We start from the raw sequence: 19,323 nt of genomic DNA on the forward strand, positions 1-19,323 counted from the left end.
CCTTTCCTCCAGTCCCCAGGCCAGAAGCAGTAGTGTCTGGTTACAGTCCTCTCACAACAATTTATTATATATATATATATTTTTTTTTTTTATGAACCTTTTATTTAACTAGGCAAGTCAGTTAAGAACAAATTCTGATTTACAATGATGGCCTACTCCGGCCAATTGTTCACCGCCCTATGGGACTCCAATCACAGCCGGATGTGATACAGCCTGGACTCGAACCAGGTACTATAGTGATGCCTCTTGCAGTGAGATGCAATGCCTTAGGCCGCTGCACCACTCAAGAGCTGGTCTGACTATCACCAAGCATTCACCTATCAGTCAACACAACCCACTATAGAGCTTGAACAGAGCACACAATGTCAAGTATGTGGAAATACTGTAAACTACTGAATGAACATGGTGCTGGGAAAAATGCTGAAGATAGGAAAAAACTATGTTTTTTTTTCGACCAACAAATAGTATCTATCAACAATTTCATAGCATAAATGAATTATATACAGCAATGCTTCTAATTTGCTTTATACACAAAGCACGTAGCCTAGTGGTTAGAGCATTGGACCAATAACCAAAAGGTTGCTAGATCAAATACAAGAGCTGACAAGGTAAAAATCTGTCATTCTACCCCTGAACAAGGCAGTTAACCAACTGTTCCTAGGCCGTCATTGTAAATAAGAAATCGTTCTTAACTGACTTGCCTAGTTAAATGATTTCCCTTTAAATTAAAGTTAATTAACTACAGAATATTTCACTTTCTATTCAATTTGACTGGGAAACACTTGCCATGCCAACCTGCAAAAAAATGCATGTAGGCTTTAATTTGTATAAATACAGTAGGTATGAAACAAGCAGACATAATAATCCACCAAAACGTAATAATCCACCAAGACAAGCAGACATAATAATCCACCAAAACGTAATAATCCACCAAAACGTAATAATCCACCAAAACGTAATAATCCACCAAGACAAGCAGACATAATAATCCACCAAGACAAGCAGACATGATAATCCACCAAGACGTAATAATCCACCAAGACAAGCAGACATAATAATCCACCAAGACAAGCAGACATGATAATCCACCAAGACAAGCAGACATAATAATCCACCAAAACGTAATAATCCACCAAGACAAGCAGACATAATAATCCACCAAGACAAGCAGACATGATAATCCACCAAGACGTAATAATCCACCAAGACAAGCAGACATAATAATCCACCAAAACAAGCAGACATGATAATCCACCAAGACAAGCAGACATAATAATCCACCAAAACAAGCAGACATGATAATCCACCAAGACAAGCAGACATGATAATCCACCAAGACAAGCAGACATAATAATCCACCAAGACAAGCAGACATGATAATCCACCAAAACAAGCAGACATGATAATCCACCAAAACAAGCAGACATGATAATCCACCAAGACAAGCAGACATAATAATCCACCAAAACAAGCAGACGTAATAATCCACCAAGACAAGCAGACATAATAATCCACCAAAACAAGCAGACATGATAATCCACCAAAACAAGCAGACATGATAATCCACCAAGATGTAATAATCCACCAAGACAAGCAGACATGATAATCCACCAAAACAAGCAGACATGATAATCCACCAAGACGTAATAATCCACCAAAACAAGCAGACATGATAATCCACCAAAACAAGCAGACATGATAATCCACCCAGACAAGCAGACATGATAATCCACCCAGACAAGCAGACATGATAATCCACCAAGACAAGCAGACATGATAATCCACCAAGACAAGCAGACATGATAATCCACCCAGACAAGCAGACATGATAATCCACCCAGACAAGCAGACATGATAATCCACCCAGACAAGCAGACATGATAATCCACCCAGACAAGCAGACATGATAATCCACCCAGACAAGCAGACATGATAATCCACCCAGACAAGCAGACACGATAATCCACCAAAACAAGCAGACATGATAATCCACCATGACAAGCAGACATGATAATCCACCAAAACAAGCAGACATGATAATCCGCCCAGACAAGCAGACATGATAATCCACCAAGACAAGCAGACATGATAATCCACCAAAACAAGCAGACATGATAATCCACCAAAACAAGCAGACGTAATAATCCACCCAGACAAGCAGACATGATAATCCACCAAAACAAGCAGACATGATAATCCACCAAAACAAGCAGACATGATAATCCACCAAAACAAGCAGACGTAATAATCCACCCAGACAAGCAGACATGATAATCCACCAAAACAAGCACGTGGAACACCACAGGACTGCATTTGATCATGTGCACTTTGATTGATTTGAATGCAAGGCAAAAAAAGAATCCCGAAACTTCTGAAAGGAAAGGTTAATTTCATTAGGTTTATCAATGTGCAATCTGTAGCAAATATAGTAATGTCATCAACATATTCAAACAAATTAAGGCTAGTGTGCCAATAAAAAAATTAAAAAACGTTGGTCCTGGCTGAGAAGCCACACATCTCCAGATAGTACCACCTTACTACTACTGGAGCTAAAGAAATGACCAAATCCATGGACAGAAACAAATGCATAGAAAATTTGTCTCGTCCACCAGTCAGTTAGGAGAGTTGAAGTCTCGTCCACCAGCCAGTTAGGAGAGTTGAAGTCTCGTCCACCAGCCAGTTAGGAGAGTTGAAGTCTCGTCCACCAGCCAGTTAGGAGAGTTGAAGTCTCGTCCACCAGCCAGTTAGGAGAGCTGCTATATGCTAAAGGCCCAGTCAAGTGAGTTTAACACCACTGCCTGTAAATCCACCAATCAAAAGACATGAAGGTGTGAGAGAGAGAGGTTCCTTGACGCGCCACGTCTACTCCATGTCCGAGGCATCATTGTCTGAGAGGATGTCACTCCCTTTTACCCTGTTGTACAGGATGTTTCTGGATCCGTCCCCATCCCCGTCAGACGCACTGCAGGAGCAGAGGTTTCCAGAGAACAGGGCCTCCATCTCCTCCAGCCTGCGACCCTGGGTCTCTGGCAGACAGCCCATCACAAACAGCAGCCCCAGAACACTCAGGCCTGAGTAGAGGAAGAATGCACCTGGAGGGAGGAAGAGAGAAATGGAGACACCGGTTAGCTTGAAGGAGAAGAGGTTGAAACATTTAGTGTAGTGAACTATGCATTTAGTGTAGTGAACTATGCATTTAGTGTAGTGAACTATGCATTTAGTGTAGTGAACTATGCATTTACAACCCCTAATCCAGTTCAGTCAGGCAGTCATTCAAATCATCAGTCAGTTTATCAGTCAGACAGGCAGTAGGTTCTCAGTTATAGCTTTTTAACACCCATCACAATTAGACAGTATCTATGTAGAGGAGCAGCACCATAGTAGGTGAGGTACTCAGCGACGTGGAGGAAGGTGAGTGACACCAGGACGTTACAGATCCAGTTGACTCCGGCTGAACAGGCGTTCCCAGTGCTCCTGGCCCACAGAGGGTAGATCTCACTGTTCACTGTCCACGGCATGGGCCCCATACCTACAGCACAGACACACAGACAGGCACGGATAGAGATGAGGACACAGACAGAAAAGAGTTATAGATTTATATTTCAAAAACTGTAAGCAGTATATACTGTACTATGAAGAACACTTCAAACTGATATGAAACCCTCCAGGTGGGAAAATATACAACTTTTTGAACTTTGCGTGTGTGTGTGTGTGTGTGTGTGTGTGTGTGTGTGTGTGTGTGTGTGTGTGTGTGTGTGTGTGTGTGTGTGTGTGTGTGTGTGTGTGTGTGTGTGTGTGTGTGTGTGAGTGAGGGAGGGAGGGAGAAAGGGTGTTGTTCTCACCTGGAGCAAAGAAAGCCAGGTAGAGAATGAGCCCAAGCAGCACTATCCAGGAGTAGGAAGTGGGGCAGTAGTTATAGGCCCAGAGAGACCCATCACTGACCTGGCTGGGATTGGAACACCTGTACATAGCCAAAACACATCAGATAATGTGGCTAAACAGAACTCAGATACAGCAGAAATAAAGCCATCTCCAGCTTCAGAGACAGACAGACTGACAGACAGGCAAGAAGTAACAGAGTCACACACACACACACAAATCCCTAACCTGCCCCAGGCGGCTTCATCGGTCGATGTTTTATTGACAGGTATGCAGGAAGAGTTGTATACAGTGGAACCGTTCTCACGGTAACAGAACCCACAGTCAGGATCCAACATGCAGGGCTGACAGGACCTGGGGACAGTTAACAGTGTGACACCTTTCACTCTATTGTGGTGGGGACAGGAAAAAAATCTCAAGCCTTATACAGTATTAGGTAATACAAGTCAAACCCAGTCTCACCCATATAGTGTGCAGGAGGTGGAGTTGAAAGAGGTGTCAGTGGGGTGGAGAGTGACTGCAGGGGAGTGCTGGGCCGATAACAGGAACCCTATAGCCAAGACCGTCAGACTCAAAGCAGTACCTAGAAGACAGAGAAATTAAGAAGTCTTCTGACTTAATGCAAAGCACATTTTTACGTTTTAAGTTAAAAACTAGGCGGTATACCGTATGCCGGGGTATTTGGAAATTGCCACGGGATGGTTTTTCAATACCGTCAATACAGTTGAAACAATTTTTTGTTTTTTAAATACACTTGAATATTTGTAGCTACTTTTGAAGTAAATACCAGCAGTCAACTTGTGCAATACGTTAAGCGATAAAGCAGAATGCGTTCTTCATTTCACCTGTTAAGCTTACCGCTAGTTCCCACTTACATTTACAAGCACACAACGATTCAATTGTATTTGTCACGTTTCGTAAACAACAGGTGTGGACTAACAGGGGAATGCTTACTTACAGGCCCTTCCCAACAACGCAGAGATAAATAAATTAAAGTAAAACTGAAAGTAAAGGGGCTGAATAATTTTGCACGCCCAATTTTTCAGTTTTTGATTTGTTAAAAAAGTTTGAAATATACAATAAATGTCGTTCCACTTCATGATTGTGTCCCACTTGTTGTTGATTCTTCACAAAAAAATACAGTTTTATATCTTTATGTTTGAAGCCTGAAATGTGGCAAAAGGTCGCAAAGTTCAAGGGGGCCGAATACTTTCGCAAGGCACTGTATATAACTAGGAATTTCTGTAAGTCAGTCACTGCAGCATGCACCAGGTGATCTATGGATTTCACAACTAAATGTTTGCCAGCTAGATATCTTATAACTGTTAAGTTAACTGTTTAAAATATGCTAAATGCTCTGCAGTTGTGCATTTGGTTTGCTAACTTAATAGCTAGTTATCTAGCTAGCTAAGTGGTTAGCTTCTTGGAAAATCAAGGTATGACATTCTGGATATTCAAATTTGTATTTATTTAACTCGGCAAGTTAGATAAGAACAAATTCTTATTTACAATGACGGCCTACGCAGGCCGAACCCCAACGACGCTGGGCCAATTGTGCACCCCCCCTTAGGAACTCCCAATCACAGCCGGTTGGGATACAGCCTAGAATTGAACCAAGGTCTGTAGTGACGCCTCTAGCACTGAGATGCAGTGCCTTAGATCACTGCGCCACTCAGGAGCCCAAGCTTATTAAGAACCATATCTAACTGCCCCTTGGGATAAAATGTGAATATCCCCACACACATACACACACCCATTAAGCTCCCCAGCGTAAGCTTCCTGCGTCCGACTCTTTCCACAAGCCACACCCCCACCAGGGTGAACAGGAAGTTGGTGGCGGCGGTGGCGGAAGCCAACCAGATGGCCTGCTTGTCGTCCCTCACTCCCGCCATCTGTAGGATGGTGGCGCTGTAGTACCTGATAGGGACAACAGAAGGAGAAGGCATGAACACGGAGGATAAGCAGACCATAGGAGGCTGCTGAGGGGAGGACGGCTCATAACAACGGAGCATATGGAATGGCATCAAACACCTGGAAACCATGCGTTTGATGTATTTGATACCATTCTACTTCAGCCATTACCACGAGCCCATCCTCCCCAATTAAGGTGTCACCAACCTCCTGTGAAGCATACCGTAGGGAAGAGAGTGACTGGCAGGTAGACAGGACGATGAGACCACTTTAGATGAATGAGATGCGGCCATAGATAAACACAATGATTTCTGATGAAGGAAAACACCTACATGACAGTGTTGATCCCAGAGAGCTGTTGGAACATCTGCAGGCCGCAGCCTACGATCAGGGCTCTGCGGGTGGGAGGGCGAGTCAGCATACGCCACAATACTAGGCCACCTGGTGGACAGAGGGAAATTTGGTAACACTTTTATGAACATTTAAAAACAGCTGCATTATACATTTTAGGGTCTATAGCACCAAATGTTTTAGTTTCCAAGAGAATGCATTATATGATGAATTAACCTGCTAAATTGGAGAAAGGCCCAATTGGTGAGACCTATTTGAGAAATATGTGTGTTCTATGGCTGCATTTACACAGGCAGCTAAATTCTGATCTTTATGCACTAATTGGTCTTTTGACCTGATGTGATTGGTCAAAAGACCAATTAGTGGAAAAAAGACCAGAATTGGGCTTCCTGTGTAAATGCAGCCTAAGTTATGTGCATAAAACTGATATGAAATGCTTCAAGAATCAAATTAACTTATACAACAAAGGCTACGTTTACACAGGCTGCCAAATTCTGATATTTTTTCCACTAATCAAATTAGATCTTTTCACATCAGATACTTTTCAGAGCTGATCTGATTGGTCAAAATACCAATTAGTGAAACAAAGATCAGAATCGGGCTGCATGTGTAAAGGCAGCCAAAGAAAAACAAAGAGTTGCCTCTGAACCAAGAACACACATTGAGAGGCTTAGGCTCTCATTCTTTTGACCAATCAGATCAGCACTGAAAAAGATGATGTGATTGGTCAAAAGAACAAATGTGTAAATGCAAACAAACTTAGGAACAAATCAACATTTACTGGGGGAAGGTCTGGTCCAACTCAAGGTGTCATTATGAAAACTGCACCCCCTCCCCAAAGTTCAAACATTTTTCACATGACCCTCCCCTTGTACTGTAAAATAAAGTGAACACCCTCACTCCTCAAACTTCTCTCTTCCTTATATATATATATATATATATACAGTGCCAGTCAAAAGTTTGGACACACCCACTCATTACAAGGTTTTTCTTTATTTTTACTATTTTCTACCTTGTAGAACAATAGTGAAGACATCAAAACTATTAAATAATAGAGTCATGTATTAACCAAAGAAGTGTTAAATAAATCAAAATATATTTTATATTTGGGACTCTTTAAAGTAGCCATTTATTTAGAATTCAAGGCACACTTAACCAGCATGGTTACCACAGCATTCTGAAGAGATATGCCATCCCATCTGGTATGCTCTTAGTGGGACTATCATTTGTTTTTCAACAGGAAAATTTCCTAAAACACACCTCCAGGCTATGTAAGGGCTATTTGACCAAGAATGAGAGTGATGGAGTGCTGCATCAGATGACCTGACCTCCACAATCACCCGACCTCAACCCAATTGAGATGGTTTGGGATGAGTTGGACCAAAGAGTGAAGGAAAAGCAGCCAACAAGAGCTCATTATATGTGGGAACTCATTCAAGACTGTTGGAAAAGCATTCCAGATGAAGCTGGTTGAGAGAATGCTAAAAGTGTGCAAGAGTAGTAAAAATAAAGAAAAACCCTTGAATGAGTAGGTGTGTCCAAACATTTGACTGGTACTGTGAGTCTATGGGTCGCTGTTTCAGATCATCTGGATGTGCCATGGCTAGTGTGTGTGTCTGTGTCCGAAATTCATGCGTAAACGTATGTGTGTGTGTGTGCACTTCTATGTGTCACCTCCTGCATCCTTCTCCTCATCCTCGATGTTGGTCCTCATGCTGTCATACTCCTTTTCAATGTTCTGACCCCCGCGGATCCTGCTGAGCACCTGCCTGGCCTGCTGGGTAAGGCCCTTCTGAAGGAGCCAGCGGGGACTCTCTGGCAGGAATAGGAAACCAAAGAACTGGAGCACCGCAGGGACAATGGACAGACCCAACATGTACCTACAGACAGACAAACAGAGAGACAGATAGGGAGTGAGAGAGACACACACACATGGGGAGGGGGGGGGGTATCAAATTCAGTTCCACAGAGCTGTTTTAAGTTCCTGATGGTTTGCTTTTGGAAATGAACATTTTAATTTCACACAAGAACAGGCTCCAATCTTGGCCAAACACCAGTATTTTATCCCAGACTGATTCACATATAAAAAAATTGTTTAGTTGTCAAGGACAGTCAAAGACAAAACAGGAATTCTGGATGAGGTCAAGTTGTTTCTCACACATTTAAAATCCACACCAATTTTCTTCTTCTCTCTAGCCACTGCCTCTTCTCTCTAGCCACTGCCTCTTCTCTCTAGCCACTGCCTCTTCTCTCTAGCCACTGCCTCTTCTCTCTAGCCACTGCCTCTTCTCTCTAGCCACTGCCTCTTCTCTCTAGCCACTGCCTCTTCTCTCTAGCCACTGCCTCTTCTCTCTAGCCACTGCCTCTTCTCTCTAGCCACTGCCTCTTCTCTCTAGCCACTGCCTCTTCTCTCTAGCCACTGCCTCTTCTCTCTAGCCACTGCCTCTTCTAGCCACTGCCTCTTCTCTCTAGCCACTGCCTCTTCTCTCTAGCCACTGTACTTCTCTCTAGCCACTGCCTCTTCTCTCTAGCCTCTTCTCTCTACCCACTGCCTCTTCTCTCTAGCCACACTGCCTCTTCTCTCTAGCCACTCTTTCTCTCTAGCCACTGTATCTGCCACTGTATCTTCTCTCTAGCCACTGTATCTTCTCTCTAGCCACTGTATCTTCTCTCTAGCCACTGCCTCTTCTCTCTAGCCACTGCCTCTTCTCTCTAGCCACTGCCTCTTCTCTCTAGCCACTGCCTCTTCTCTCTAGCCACTGCCTCTTCTCTCTAGCCACTGTATCTTCTCTCTACCCACTGCCAAATGCTTCCTCCAGTTTCTAAATATGGCACATTTGAGAAATGGAAAAAAGAAAACCCAGCCAAAATATACACCAAGATGTTCAACCAAAACCATGACGGAAGAGCCTAAACTTGTATATATCAAAGTTATTGTTATTCATTATGTATCTATTATTACTTTCTCTCTGCATTGTTGAGAAGAGCCTGTAAGTAAGCATTTCACTGTTAGTCCACACCTGATGTTTTACGAAGAATATGACGATTAACATTTTATTTGAGGCTCCTGTCTCTCATGGTTGTGTGCTTGTAAACAAACAACATGTGACTGGAGACTACCAATATGCTTCATAATGAAAAATAATGAGACAGGTGAAATGAAGAACGAGATCTGCTTTATCTCCTAACGTATTGCACAAGTTGACTGCAGGTATGTTTTACCTGCTGCTTTTGTTTGAACATATTGGTGTGTATTTTGGCTTTTTTTATATATATTAAAAAACAAACATTTATCAACAATGTATATTTTCATCATCTCACTCAAAATACTATGAGCTGATGTATCCATTACAGAGTCTCCAGTAAAGGTGAGAAAACACCATGGAAGTTGCATCATGTTCATAGACAAATCTGGTGATATCAGACAGCATTCCTAGCCACGTCCTCAGAGCATGCGCAGACCAGCTGGTTGGAGTCTTTACGGACATATTCAACCTCTCAATATCCCAGTCTTCTGTCCCCACTTGCTTCAATATGTCCACCATTGTTCCAGTACCTAAGAAAGCAAAGGTAACTGAACTAAATGACTATAGCACCATAGCACTCACTTCTGTCATTATGAAGTGCTTTGAGAGGCTAGTTAAGGATCATGACACCCTGCCTAGACCCTCTTCAATTTTCTTACCGCCCCAATAGATCCGCAGACAATGCCATCGCACTGCACACTGCCCTATCCCATCTGGACATACCAGATGGGATAAGAATACCTATGTAAGAATGCTGTTCATTGACTATAGCTTAGCCTTCAACACCATAGTACCCTCCAAGCTCATCATTAAGCTCAGGGCCCTGGGTCTGAACCCCGCCCTGTGCAACTGGGTCCTGGACTTCCTGACCGGCCTCCTCCAGGTGGTGAAGGTAGGAAACAACACCTCCGCTTCACTGATCCTCAACATAGGGGCCACACAAGGGTGCGTACTGAGCCCCCTTCTGTACTCCCTGCTCACCCATGACTGCGTGAACACGCAGGCCTCCAACTCAATCATCGAGTTTGCAGACGACACAACAGTAGTAAGCCTGATTCCCAACAATGATGAGACAGCCTACAGGGAGGAGATGAGGGCCCTGGTGGAGTGGTGCCAGGAAAATAACCTCTCCCTCAACGTCAACAAAACAAAGGTGCTAATCGTGGACTTCAGGAAACAGCAGAGGGAGCACGCCCCTATCCACATCGATGGGACCGCAGTGGAGAAGGTGAAAAGTTTCAAGTTCCTCTGCGTACACGTCACTAACAATCTGAAATGGTTCACCCACACAGACAGTGTGGTGAAGGAGGCTGAAGAAATTCAGCTTGGCCCCTAAGACCCTCACAAACTTTTACAGATGCACAATTGAGAGCATCCTGTCAGGCTGTATCACCGCCTGGTATGGCAACTGCACCACCAACAACCGCAGGGCTCTCCAGAGGGTGGTGCGGTCTGCACAATGCATCACTGTGCACATTGCCTGCCCTCCAGGACACCTACAGCACCTGATGTCACAGGAAGGCCAAAAAGATCATCAAGGGCATCAACCACCCAAGCCACGGCCTGTTCACCCTACTATCATCCAGAAGTGAGGTCAGTACAGGTGGATAAAAGCTGGGAGAGAGAGACTGAAAAACAGCTTCTATCTCAAGCCCATCAGACTGTTAAATAGCCATCAGTAGCCAGCTACCACCCGTTTACTCAACCCTGCACCTTAGAGGCTGCTGCCCTATATACATAGACATGGAATCACTGGCCACTTTAATAATGGAACACTAGTCAATTTAATAATGTTTTACATACTCATTTAATATGTATATACTGTATTCTATCCTACTGTATTTTAGTTTATGCCACTCCAACATTGCTCGTCTTAATATTTATATATTTCTTAATTCCATTATTTTAGATTTGTGTGTATTGATGTTAATTGTTAGATACTACTGCACTGTTGGAGCTAGGAACACAAGCATTTCGCTACACCCGCAATACCATACGTGACCAATAAATTTGGAATTTTGATATTAGAACCATCTTCCGTTCTTCCACACATGCAAGGAGAAGTTCGAAATGGAAGCTGAAGTCCCTGGAGTGACTGGGGTGTTAAAATACTCATCGCTCCTTGGGCTGTAAGCTGGGTAGTTGTTGTGCCTAAGAATTTACATTACGGCCTGTTTCTATTCCATTCACTGTAGATAGATGGTAGTGGATCGTTATGTCAATATTGTGGTTACTATATAATATGGATGCAAAACAAAAGATTATGCAGTGTTTTTTTTTCTTCAGGCATTTAGCAGAGACACCTCAAAGCAGCTTCCAAAGCTAACTAAACCAAAAATCTAACTAAACCGAGAACTGTAGGCTATTGTAACTGAAGCGTCCCGTTCTAGTATTACTAGTTGAGTATCCATGGCAATATAGAATAGAATAGGGCCTATCTCTGATAAAAACTTACCTCCAGCCATTGTGGTGCAGGTAAGTAAAGGCCCCGTCCACAACACTGGCAATAAACTGTCCGGCTGTGATGAAGAGGGTGTAAGTGGTGACCAGCTGACCCCTCAGGTGTGGTGGGGAGACCTCCGCAAGGTAAACAGGAACCGTCATGGAGGCAATCCCTAAAAGGAGGGGGGGGGGGTCTTTATATGTGTTTTTTGTCTTTGTCAGAAGACAAAGGTGTTTGTAAAGACTTCCAAAATAATCCTATTGGCTGGCTTGGGAAAACAACCACATACATGTGAAACTGCTCAGTCAGTCATGGCTCTCAATTTGGTTATTGTTAGGCTACTTGTCCAGTAAATGTTTGAACTAAATAAACAAACCTTACCTATTCCCAAACCAACTGTAATCCTTCCGACAAGAAGAACCTCCTTGTTTGGAGCAGCACCTAACACAACTCCTCCAGCAGTAAAAATGAAGCTGGCCATTAGTATGCAGATCCTGCGCCCGAAGAGCCCATTCAGAGTCCCGCCAGCCAGGGCAGAGAGCGCCGCTGCACCCACAGTACTGGAGACCAACAACTCCTGCCATAGAGCGGTCAAATGCATTTCTTTTTTCAGGAGAAGCATAGCCCCAGAGACCACCCCGGTGTCATAGCCAAAAAGGAAGCCACCCAGGGCAGAAAAAAACGCCAAGACGTACACGAATACCGGTGTAACATCCTGGTCGGTGGCCAGCTCCGGTTCGCCGGCGGCAGAGGTGACGGTGACGCCAGGGTTGTTGGTGCTCGATTCAGACGGCGCTCTGATGAGACTCCGCCGCTCTCTGTCGTCCGTCACTTTCTTCCTCATGACGCGGCTGGGGTTGCTCATACTACGCACATTGTATTAATTGTCGTTTCTGTTGAGGGACATAAAGAGAAACAACTTCACAAACGTTCAACCAGGGCAGAGAAAAATAGATACATGAGTAGGCTGGCTATACAGGTAACTCCGTTTTGATTACCATTCACTCGGGTAATTTACGCGTGAAATGGAGGGGAGGGGATAGCCATTTTGGTTGGTCACTGAGTGAAGGGTATGTATGACGCTAGAATAAAATCAGCTCTGATTACGCACATGAAAAGTCAAACATGTTTATAACAACGTTATAACATTCCAAGCCACATTCCTAATTTCTAACCCGGAATGTATTGCTGTGTATGCCTAACAACTTGGAGCATTTTCCCCAACCACAAAATATTATATAGGGAAATAAGAAATAGGTGTATAGGCTACTGTTTTCTTATTTCCCCAAAAACATGAAATATAGAATAGCGGACCATTACGGGTAAGGGAGGTGAGCGGATGGGAGACTGAGTGCAGGATGTCTATTATACTGAATGGATGACGAATATACCAAATAAAACTATATGTACAAATCCAAAAATGGAAATTAACTCACAAACAAGTATTAGCTGAATCAACTTTTCAAGATAGGCCTAGTTAAACAGCTAAACATATGCCTAAGCTGCACAGTCAGCAGCATAATGTCCAATAGACCCACAGCAGACCCTCTGTTACAGAACTTAAAGCAGACTGCTTTTTATATACATATTGATCACGTCTCACTGATCAATAATGGTGCGCAGGGATATCTACGTGTGCGCACCTCTGGATAGGGAAGCCCCTTGACAAAGCGCGAGAACAAAATCTTTGTTAGAGCAAATTCTCACAAAGTCAAAATGGGCTAAATCGTAAAAATCCATGACAACAAAACATTCGATTTTTGGTCGTTCACAAATATACATTGTAGAAATAAGCGGTGTTTATTACTTTATGGCTGTGGTAACTAGTTACGAGATAGAGGAACTAGTTACGACCCTTGTGACTGGTCGTGTGCCGTAAAGTGATTCGTTGAATGGCGCTTTACGCATTGATTCATAGAACAATTGGAACGCCCAGACAGTGATTTCCAACAGTTACCACAGCCACAAAGTCAAAATTGTCTATAACATAAAAATGCTGGAATTGTTGTTGCTTTCTGGTCTTAATTTAATGTTAGGCATAACCTTAGTAGTGTGGTTAGGTTTAACATCACATTGTAAGACGATAAACTGTAGAAATAGCCTACTTTGTGGCTGTGGTAACTAGTGACGACCGCACAGACTGGCCTAGCTCCGCTTCCAGTCCTATCCTAGTCGCTTATCTATCAGTGAATATGCAAAGAACTGTAAATGCTCAGTTGAAAGTTTGAAACTCATCACACGCCTTTTGGAGTTTTTCCCAAAAGGAAGTAGGCTACAGCTGTGCTTTCAGAATAACACAACGACCAGTTTATAAGAAAATATTACCTTTATGGACGATAATCTTTGGAGCAAGTTTTCTGGACTGTAGCCAAACAGCTGACTCCACTGCTGTCTGCTCTAGGCTATGCTACCAAACGGGTAGTTTTACTGAAGTCGTCACATGATTCATCTGACGATTGGCGAGGGAAGGAGTCACGCCTGCCTGTATCTTACATGGGGAACGTCTTTGAATTCCTAAGTCGAAACAACTTCCACAGCCTACATTAAAAAATAATGGAATTTCAGAAATACTAGTACGACAACTTCTAAGTTTGGGTCCGCTGCCGTATTATGCTATGCGTTCAGTTACATTGTTAGTGTGTCTTCAATGGCTGCAAGTGACAGTATCAGTGCAACGTTGTTGCTTTTCATGTAGTCCACTGTCGCTTTTGGAGGATTGTAACTATAGATACATGCATTTAAAGTCGTCATTTATCGAACAACATATCAAATACAATGGTTAACAAGGAAGAACTGGAAGAAAGATTGAAAAAACTATTAGTGAGATTGAAAAACCTACAGGAGGGGAAGCAGTTGAGTACCCTGGTTCAGATCATCCAAGACCTTCTTTTCCTGGCGCACACTGATGACTGTGGTAATAAACCATACATTATAGTTATTTCTAGAATATTTAATACTATTTTCCATTATGTATACCAATTTATAGTTTCCTACTGATTGTGTATTTGTGTTTAATCTCTATGCAGTGTACTTTCTGTAGGACAGATGTTTAAATGTACAAAGTGTCAATTTCAGACTTCTGTTATTCTCATCTATCTAAGCCAGGCAATTGTTGAAGTTGCACCCAGTTAAAAATATAAATTAGCTCGTTATTGAACTGATAGAACATGTCATTACCTCTTCTGCTCTCTCCTCTCCCTCTCCTGTCCCTCTCCTGTCCCTCTCTTCTGTCTCTTCTGTCCCTCTCCTCCTCTCCTGTCTCTCCTACACTTTCTCTCCTCTCCCCTGTCTCTCTTATCTCTCCCTTCTCTCCACTATTTCTCTTATCTCTCCTCTCCCCTGTCTCTCCTCTCCTCTGTCTCTCCTCCCCTCTGTCTCTCCTCCCCTGTCTCTCCTTTCTCTCTCCTCTCCCTTGTCACTCCTCTCCCCTTTCAATCCCCTCTCCCCTGTCTCTATTATCTCTCCCGTCTCTCCACTATTTCTCTTATCTCTCCTCTCCCCTGTCTCTCCTCTCCTCTGTCTCTCCTCTCCTCTGTCTCTCCTCCCCTGTCTCTCCTTTCTCTCTCCTCTCCCTTGTCACTCCTCTCCCCTGTCTCTCCTCTAATCTTTCCTGTCAGCAGCAGAGCTATTTGAGGATAAAGATGTCCATGTGCCTCTTATGGTGGTGTTGTCGACTTACAGCAACAGCAGAGGGGTGCAACAGGTAACCCATTATCACAACTCACTGATCATCAGCCAGCTGAGCGCTATTGTCTTTACACATATAATACAGTTGTACTGTAGTACAAATCAAACAGAAGGCCTGGATAGGAGTGTGACTAAACACCTGCTTGGGTCACATGACCTCATCTGTCAGGGTCACACTTTACATTCAAGCTCTAGTGTGAGATATTCTAATGACTTGTTGTTACGCTGTACTTAAACTGTACTTGACTAGACTTACAGGAATATGTACACTGTCTTGTAAAGTGTTACCAGTGATTTTATTTATACAGTATACAGTTTATTTATCAAATATCTATTTTCCCTGTAGGTGGGATGGTCGTTGCTGTGTCGGCTGATGGAGATATGTCCTTCCACCTTGGACTCACTGGTCAGGCCCCTGGGAGCAGGGAAAGACTGGGAGGTACTTGGAGTGCATCAGTAAGTAGTGGAAGACCCCCTTACAGTGCTTTCGGAAAGTATTCAGACCCATTGACTTTTTACACATTTTGTTACGTTACAGCCTTATTCTAAAATGGATTAAATAAAACATTTTCCCAATCAATCTACACACAATACCCCATAATGACAAAGAAATAACTGATTTTTTTTATTTTTTATTTGAGCATGTAACGTCGTTCGTCTGTTGTATGAAGAGAGTCAGACCGAAATGCAGCGTGTAGGTTACTCATGACTTTAATGAAGATAAATGCGGTACATGAAATAACTGAAGAAGAAAACAACAAACGGAACGTGAACTAATTACAGCCTATCTGGTGACTAACACAGAGACAGGTACAATCACCCACAAAATACAACGCGCACTCAGGCTACCTAAATACGGTTCCCAATCCGAGACAACGAGAATCACCTGACTCCAATTGGGAATCGCCTCAGGCAGCCAAGCCTAACTAGACACACCCCTAATCATACACAATCCCAATTAATACAAACCCCAATACGAAATACAACATATAAACCCATGTCACACCCTGGCCTACCCAAACATATAACAAAAACACAAGATACAATGACCAAGGCGTGACAGAACCCCCCCCCCCCTAAGGTGCGGACTCCGGGACGCACCTCAAGAGCATAGGGAGGGTCCGGGTGGGCGTCTGTCCATGGTGGCGGTTCTGGCTCGGGACGTGGACCCCACTCCATAAATGTCCTAGTTCCTCCCCTTCGCGTCCTGGGGTAATCCACCTTCTCCGCCGACCATGGCCTAATAGTCCTCACCCTGATCCCCACATAACTGAGGGGCAGCTCGGGACAGAGGGGCAGCTCGGGACCGAGGGGCAGCTCGGGACCGAGGGGCAGCTCGGGACCGAGGGGCAGCTCGGGACAGAGGGGCAGCTCGGGACAGAGGGGCATCTCGGGACAGAGGGGCATCTCGGGACAGAGGGGCATCTCGGGACAGAGGGGCATCTCGGGACAGAGGGGCATCTCGGGACAGAGGGGCATCTCGGGACAGAGGGGCAGCCCGGTACAGAGAGGCAGCCTGGTACAGAGAAGCTCAGTACTGAGAGGAAGCTAAGGCAGGTAGTAGGCTCCGGTAAATCCTGGCTGGCTGGTGGAACTGGATGATTCAGGTTGTCTGGCCGATCTAGAAGATCTTGGCAGACTGGCACTTCTGGCGGATCCTGGCAGACTGGCACTTCTGGTGGATCCTGGCAGACTGGCGACGCTGGACCGACTGGCGACGCTGGGCAGACTGGGAGCACTGGGCAGACTGGGAGCACTGGGCAGACTGGGAGCACTGGGGCGCTGGACAGACAGGAGACTCCGGCAGCGCAGGAGAGGAGAAAGGCTCTGGCTGCGCTAAACTGGCGGGAGACTCCAACAGAGCAGGAGAGGAGAAAAGCTCTGGCTGCGCTAAACAGGCGAGGCGCGCTGGACGCTCTGGGCCGACTGGGAGCACTGGCGGCGCTGGACAGACGGGAGACTCCGGCAGTGCAGGAGAGGAGAAAGGCTCTGGCTGCGCTAAACAGGCGGGAGACTCCGGCAGCGCAGGAGGGGAGAAAAGCACTGGCTGCGCTGAACAGGCGAGGCGCACTGGAGGCCTGGTGCGTGGTGCTGGAACTGGTGGTACTGGCGCGAGGACACGCACAGGAAGCCTGGTGCGGGGAGCTGCTACCGGAGGACTGGTGTGTAGAGGTGGCTCTGGATAGACCGGACCGTGCAGGCGCACTGGAGCTCTTGAGCACCGAGCCTGCCCAAGCTTACCTGGCTCGATGCCCACTCTAGCCCGGCCAATAGGAAGGGCTGGTATGTGTCGCAGCTGGCTCTGCACCCGCACTGGAAACACAGTGCGCTCCATAGCATAACACGGTGCCTGCCCGGTCTCTCTAGCCCAACGGCGAGCACAGGGAGTATGCGCAGGTCTCCTACCTGGCATAACTATTCTCCCCTCTAGCCCGCCCCAATACATTTTTTGGGGTGACTTTCCGGTTTCCAACCGCGTCGCCTTGCTGCTTCCTCATACCTGCGCCTCTCCGCTTTAGCTGCTTCTATTTCCTCCTTGGGACGGCGATATTCTCCCGGCTGCGCCCAGGGTCCTTTTCCGTCTAATATCATCTCCCAAGACCAGAAGTCCTCATATTGCTGCTCTTCACAATGAACAGGGAGAGTAGGCTCAGGTCTGACTCCTGACTCAGCCACTCTCTCTGCGCTTTCCCCCGTTACCTTCGGTTTTCGCTCTGTATAGCCGTGCTTTCCTTTTCGATTCCATATGTCTGTAGCCCTCCTCGCATTGCTGTAGGGAATCCCAGGCGGGCTCCTGCACTCGCTCTGGGTCGGCCGCCCACCTGTCGATTTCTTCCCACGTAGTATACTCCATGCTTCTGCTGTCCAAAACGTCCTCCTTCAGATCCTGCCAGTTCACACGCTGCTCGGTCTGTGAGTGGTGGGTGATTCTGTATCGTCGTTCGTCTGTTGAATGAAGAGAGTCAGACCGAAATGCAGCGTGTAGGTTACTCATGACTTTAATGAAGATAAATGCGGTACATGAAATAACTGAAGAAGAAAACAACAAACGGAACGTGAACTAATTAAAGCCTATCTGGTGACTAACACAGAGACAGGTACAATCACCCACAAAATACAACGCGCACTCAGGCTACCTAAATACGGTTCCCAATCCGAGACAACGAGAATCACCTGACTCCAATTGGGAATCGCCTCAGGCAGCCAAGCCTAACTAGACACACCCCTAATCATACACAGTATCCCAATTAATACAAACCCCAATACGAAATACAACATATAAACCCATGTTACACCCTGGCCTACCCAAACATATAACAAAAACACAAGATACAATGACCAAGGCGTGACAGAGCAAATCTATTAAAAATACAAAACAGAAATACCTTATTTACATCAGTATTCAGACCCTTTGCTATGAGATTCTAAATTGAGCTCAGGTGCATCCTGTTTCCATTGATCATCCTTGAGATGTGTCTACAACTTGATTGGAGTCCACCTGTGGTAAATTCAGTGACATAATTTAGAAAGGCACACACCTGTCTATATAAGGTCCCACAGTTGACAGTGAATGTCAGAGCAAAGACCAAGCCTTGAGGTCGAAGGAATTGTCTTTACAGCTCCGAGACAGGATTGTGTTGAGGCAAAGATCTGGGGAAGGGTACCAACAAATGTCTCCATCATTCTTAAATAGAAGAAGTTTAGAACCACCAAGACTCTTCCTTGTGCTGGCCGCCCGGCCAAACTGAGCAATCGGGGGAGAAGGGTGTTGGTCAGGGAGGTGACCAAGAACCCGATGGTCACTGACAGAGCTCCAGAGTTCCTCTGAGGAGATGGGAGAACCTTCCAGAAGGACAACCATCTCTGCAGCATTCCACCAATTAGGCCTTTATGGTAGAGTGGCCAGACGGAAGCGTCTACTCAGTTAAAAGCGCATGACAGCCCGCTTGGAGTTTGCCAAAAGGTACCTGAAGACTCTCAGGCCATGAGAAACAACATTTTCTGGTTTGATGAAACAAAGATTGA

At 45.0% G+C, this 19,323-nt stretch overlaps 2 protein-coding genes across 3 annotated transcripts in view; one reads left to right on the forward strand and one right to left on the reverse strand.

Annotated features, from left to right (window-relative positions):
- Positions 1–777: 777 nt before the first annotated feature.
- On the reverse strand, positions 778–14,519 carry LOC124033420 (proton myo-inositol cotransporter-like). Of its 2 annotated transcripts, none has more exons than XM_046345461.1 (11): positions 14,450–14,519; positions 11,992–12,503; positions 11,623–11,782; positions 7,816–8,021; positions 6,123–6,231; positions 5,633–5,796; positions 4,342–4,462; positions 4,108–4,233; positions 3,843–3,961; positions 3,377–3,529; positions 778–3,092 (listed from the first exon to the last, which is right to left on the reverse strand). In XM_046345461.1, the coding sequence occupies exons 2-11, from the start codon at positions 12,473–12,475 to the stop codon at positions 2,863–2,865; spliced, it is 1,872 nt and encodes a 623-aa protein (XP_046201417.1). In that variant the 5' UTR covers positions 12,476–12,503; positions 14,450–14,519; the 3' UTR covers positions 778–2,862. The 2 variants fall into 2 exon arrangements, with proteins under 2 accessions (XP_046201417.1, XP_046201410.1); XM_046345454.1 differs by lacking the exon at positions 14,450–14,519 and adding an exon at positions 13,936–14,201.
- The window catches only part of lrrk2 (leucine-rich repeat kinase 2), a 71,529-nt gene continuing 65,996 nt past the window's right edge, over positions 13,791–19,323 (forward strand). Inside the window, 3 exon segments of the mRNA XM_046355980.1 lie at positions 13,791–14,524; positions 15,231–15,313; positions 15,644–15,753. Coding sequence (XP_046211936.1) covers positions 14,386–14,524; positions 15,231–15,313; positions 15,644–15,753 — 332 coding nt within the window. The 5' untranslated portion in view covers positions 13,791–14,385.

Source organism: Oncorhynchus gorbuscha, linkage group LG01 (genome assembly GCF_021184085.1).
Source record: "Oncorhynchus gorbuscha isolate QuinsamMale2020 ecotype Even-year linkage group LG01, OgorEven_v1.0, whole genome shotgun sequence".
NCBI classification, from domain to species: Eukaryota; Metazoa; Chordata; class Actinopteri; order Salmoniformes; family Salmonidae; genus Oncorhynchus; species Oncorhynchus gorbuscha.

Coding starts and splice junctions, on each gene's coding strand:
- LOC124033420 (XM_046345461.1), bottom strand. CDS start 12,475: ATGAGCAACCCCAGCCGCGTCATGAGGAAGAAAGTGACGGACGACAGA. Junction 8,022..11,622: donor CTGCACCACAATGGCTGGAG/GTAAGTTTTTAT, acceptor GTCTGTCTGTAG/GTACATGTTGGGTCTGTCCA. Junction 5,797..6,122: donor TCTGGGATCAACACTGTCAT/GTAGGTGTTTTC, acceptor TGTCCCTATCAG/GTACTACAGCGCCACCATCC.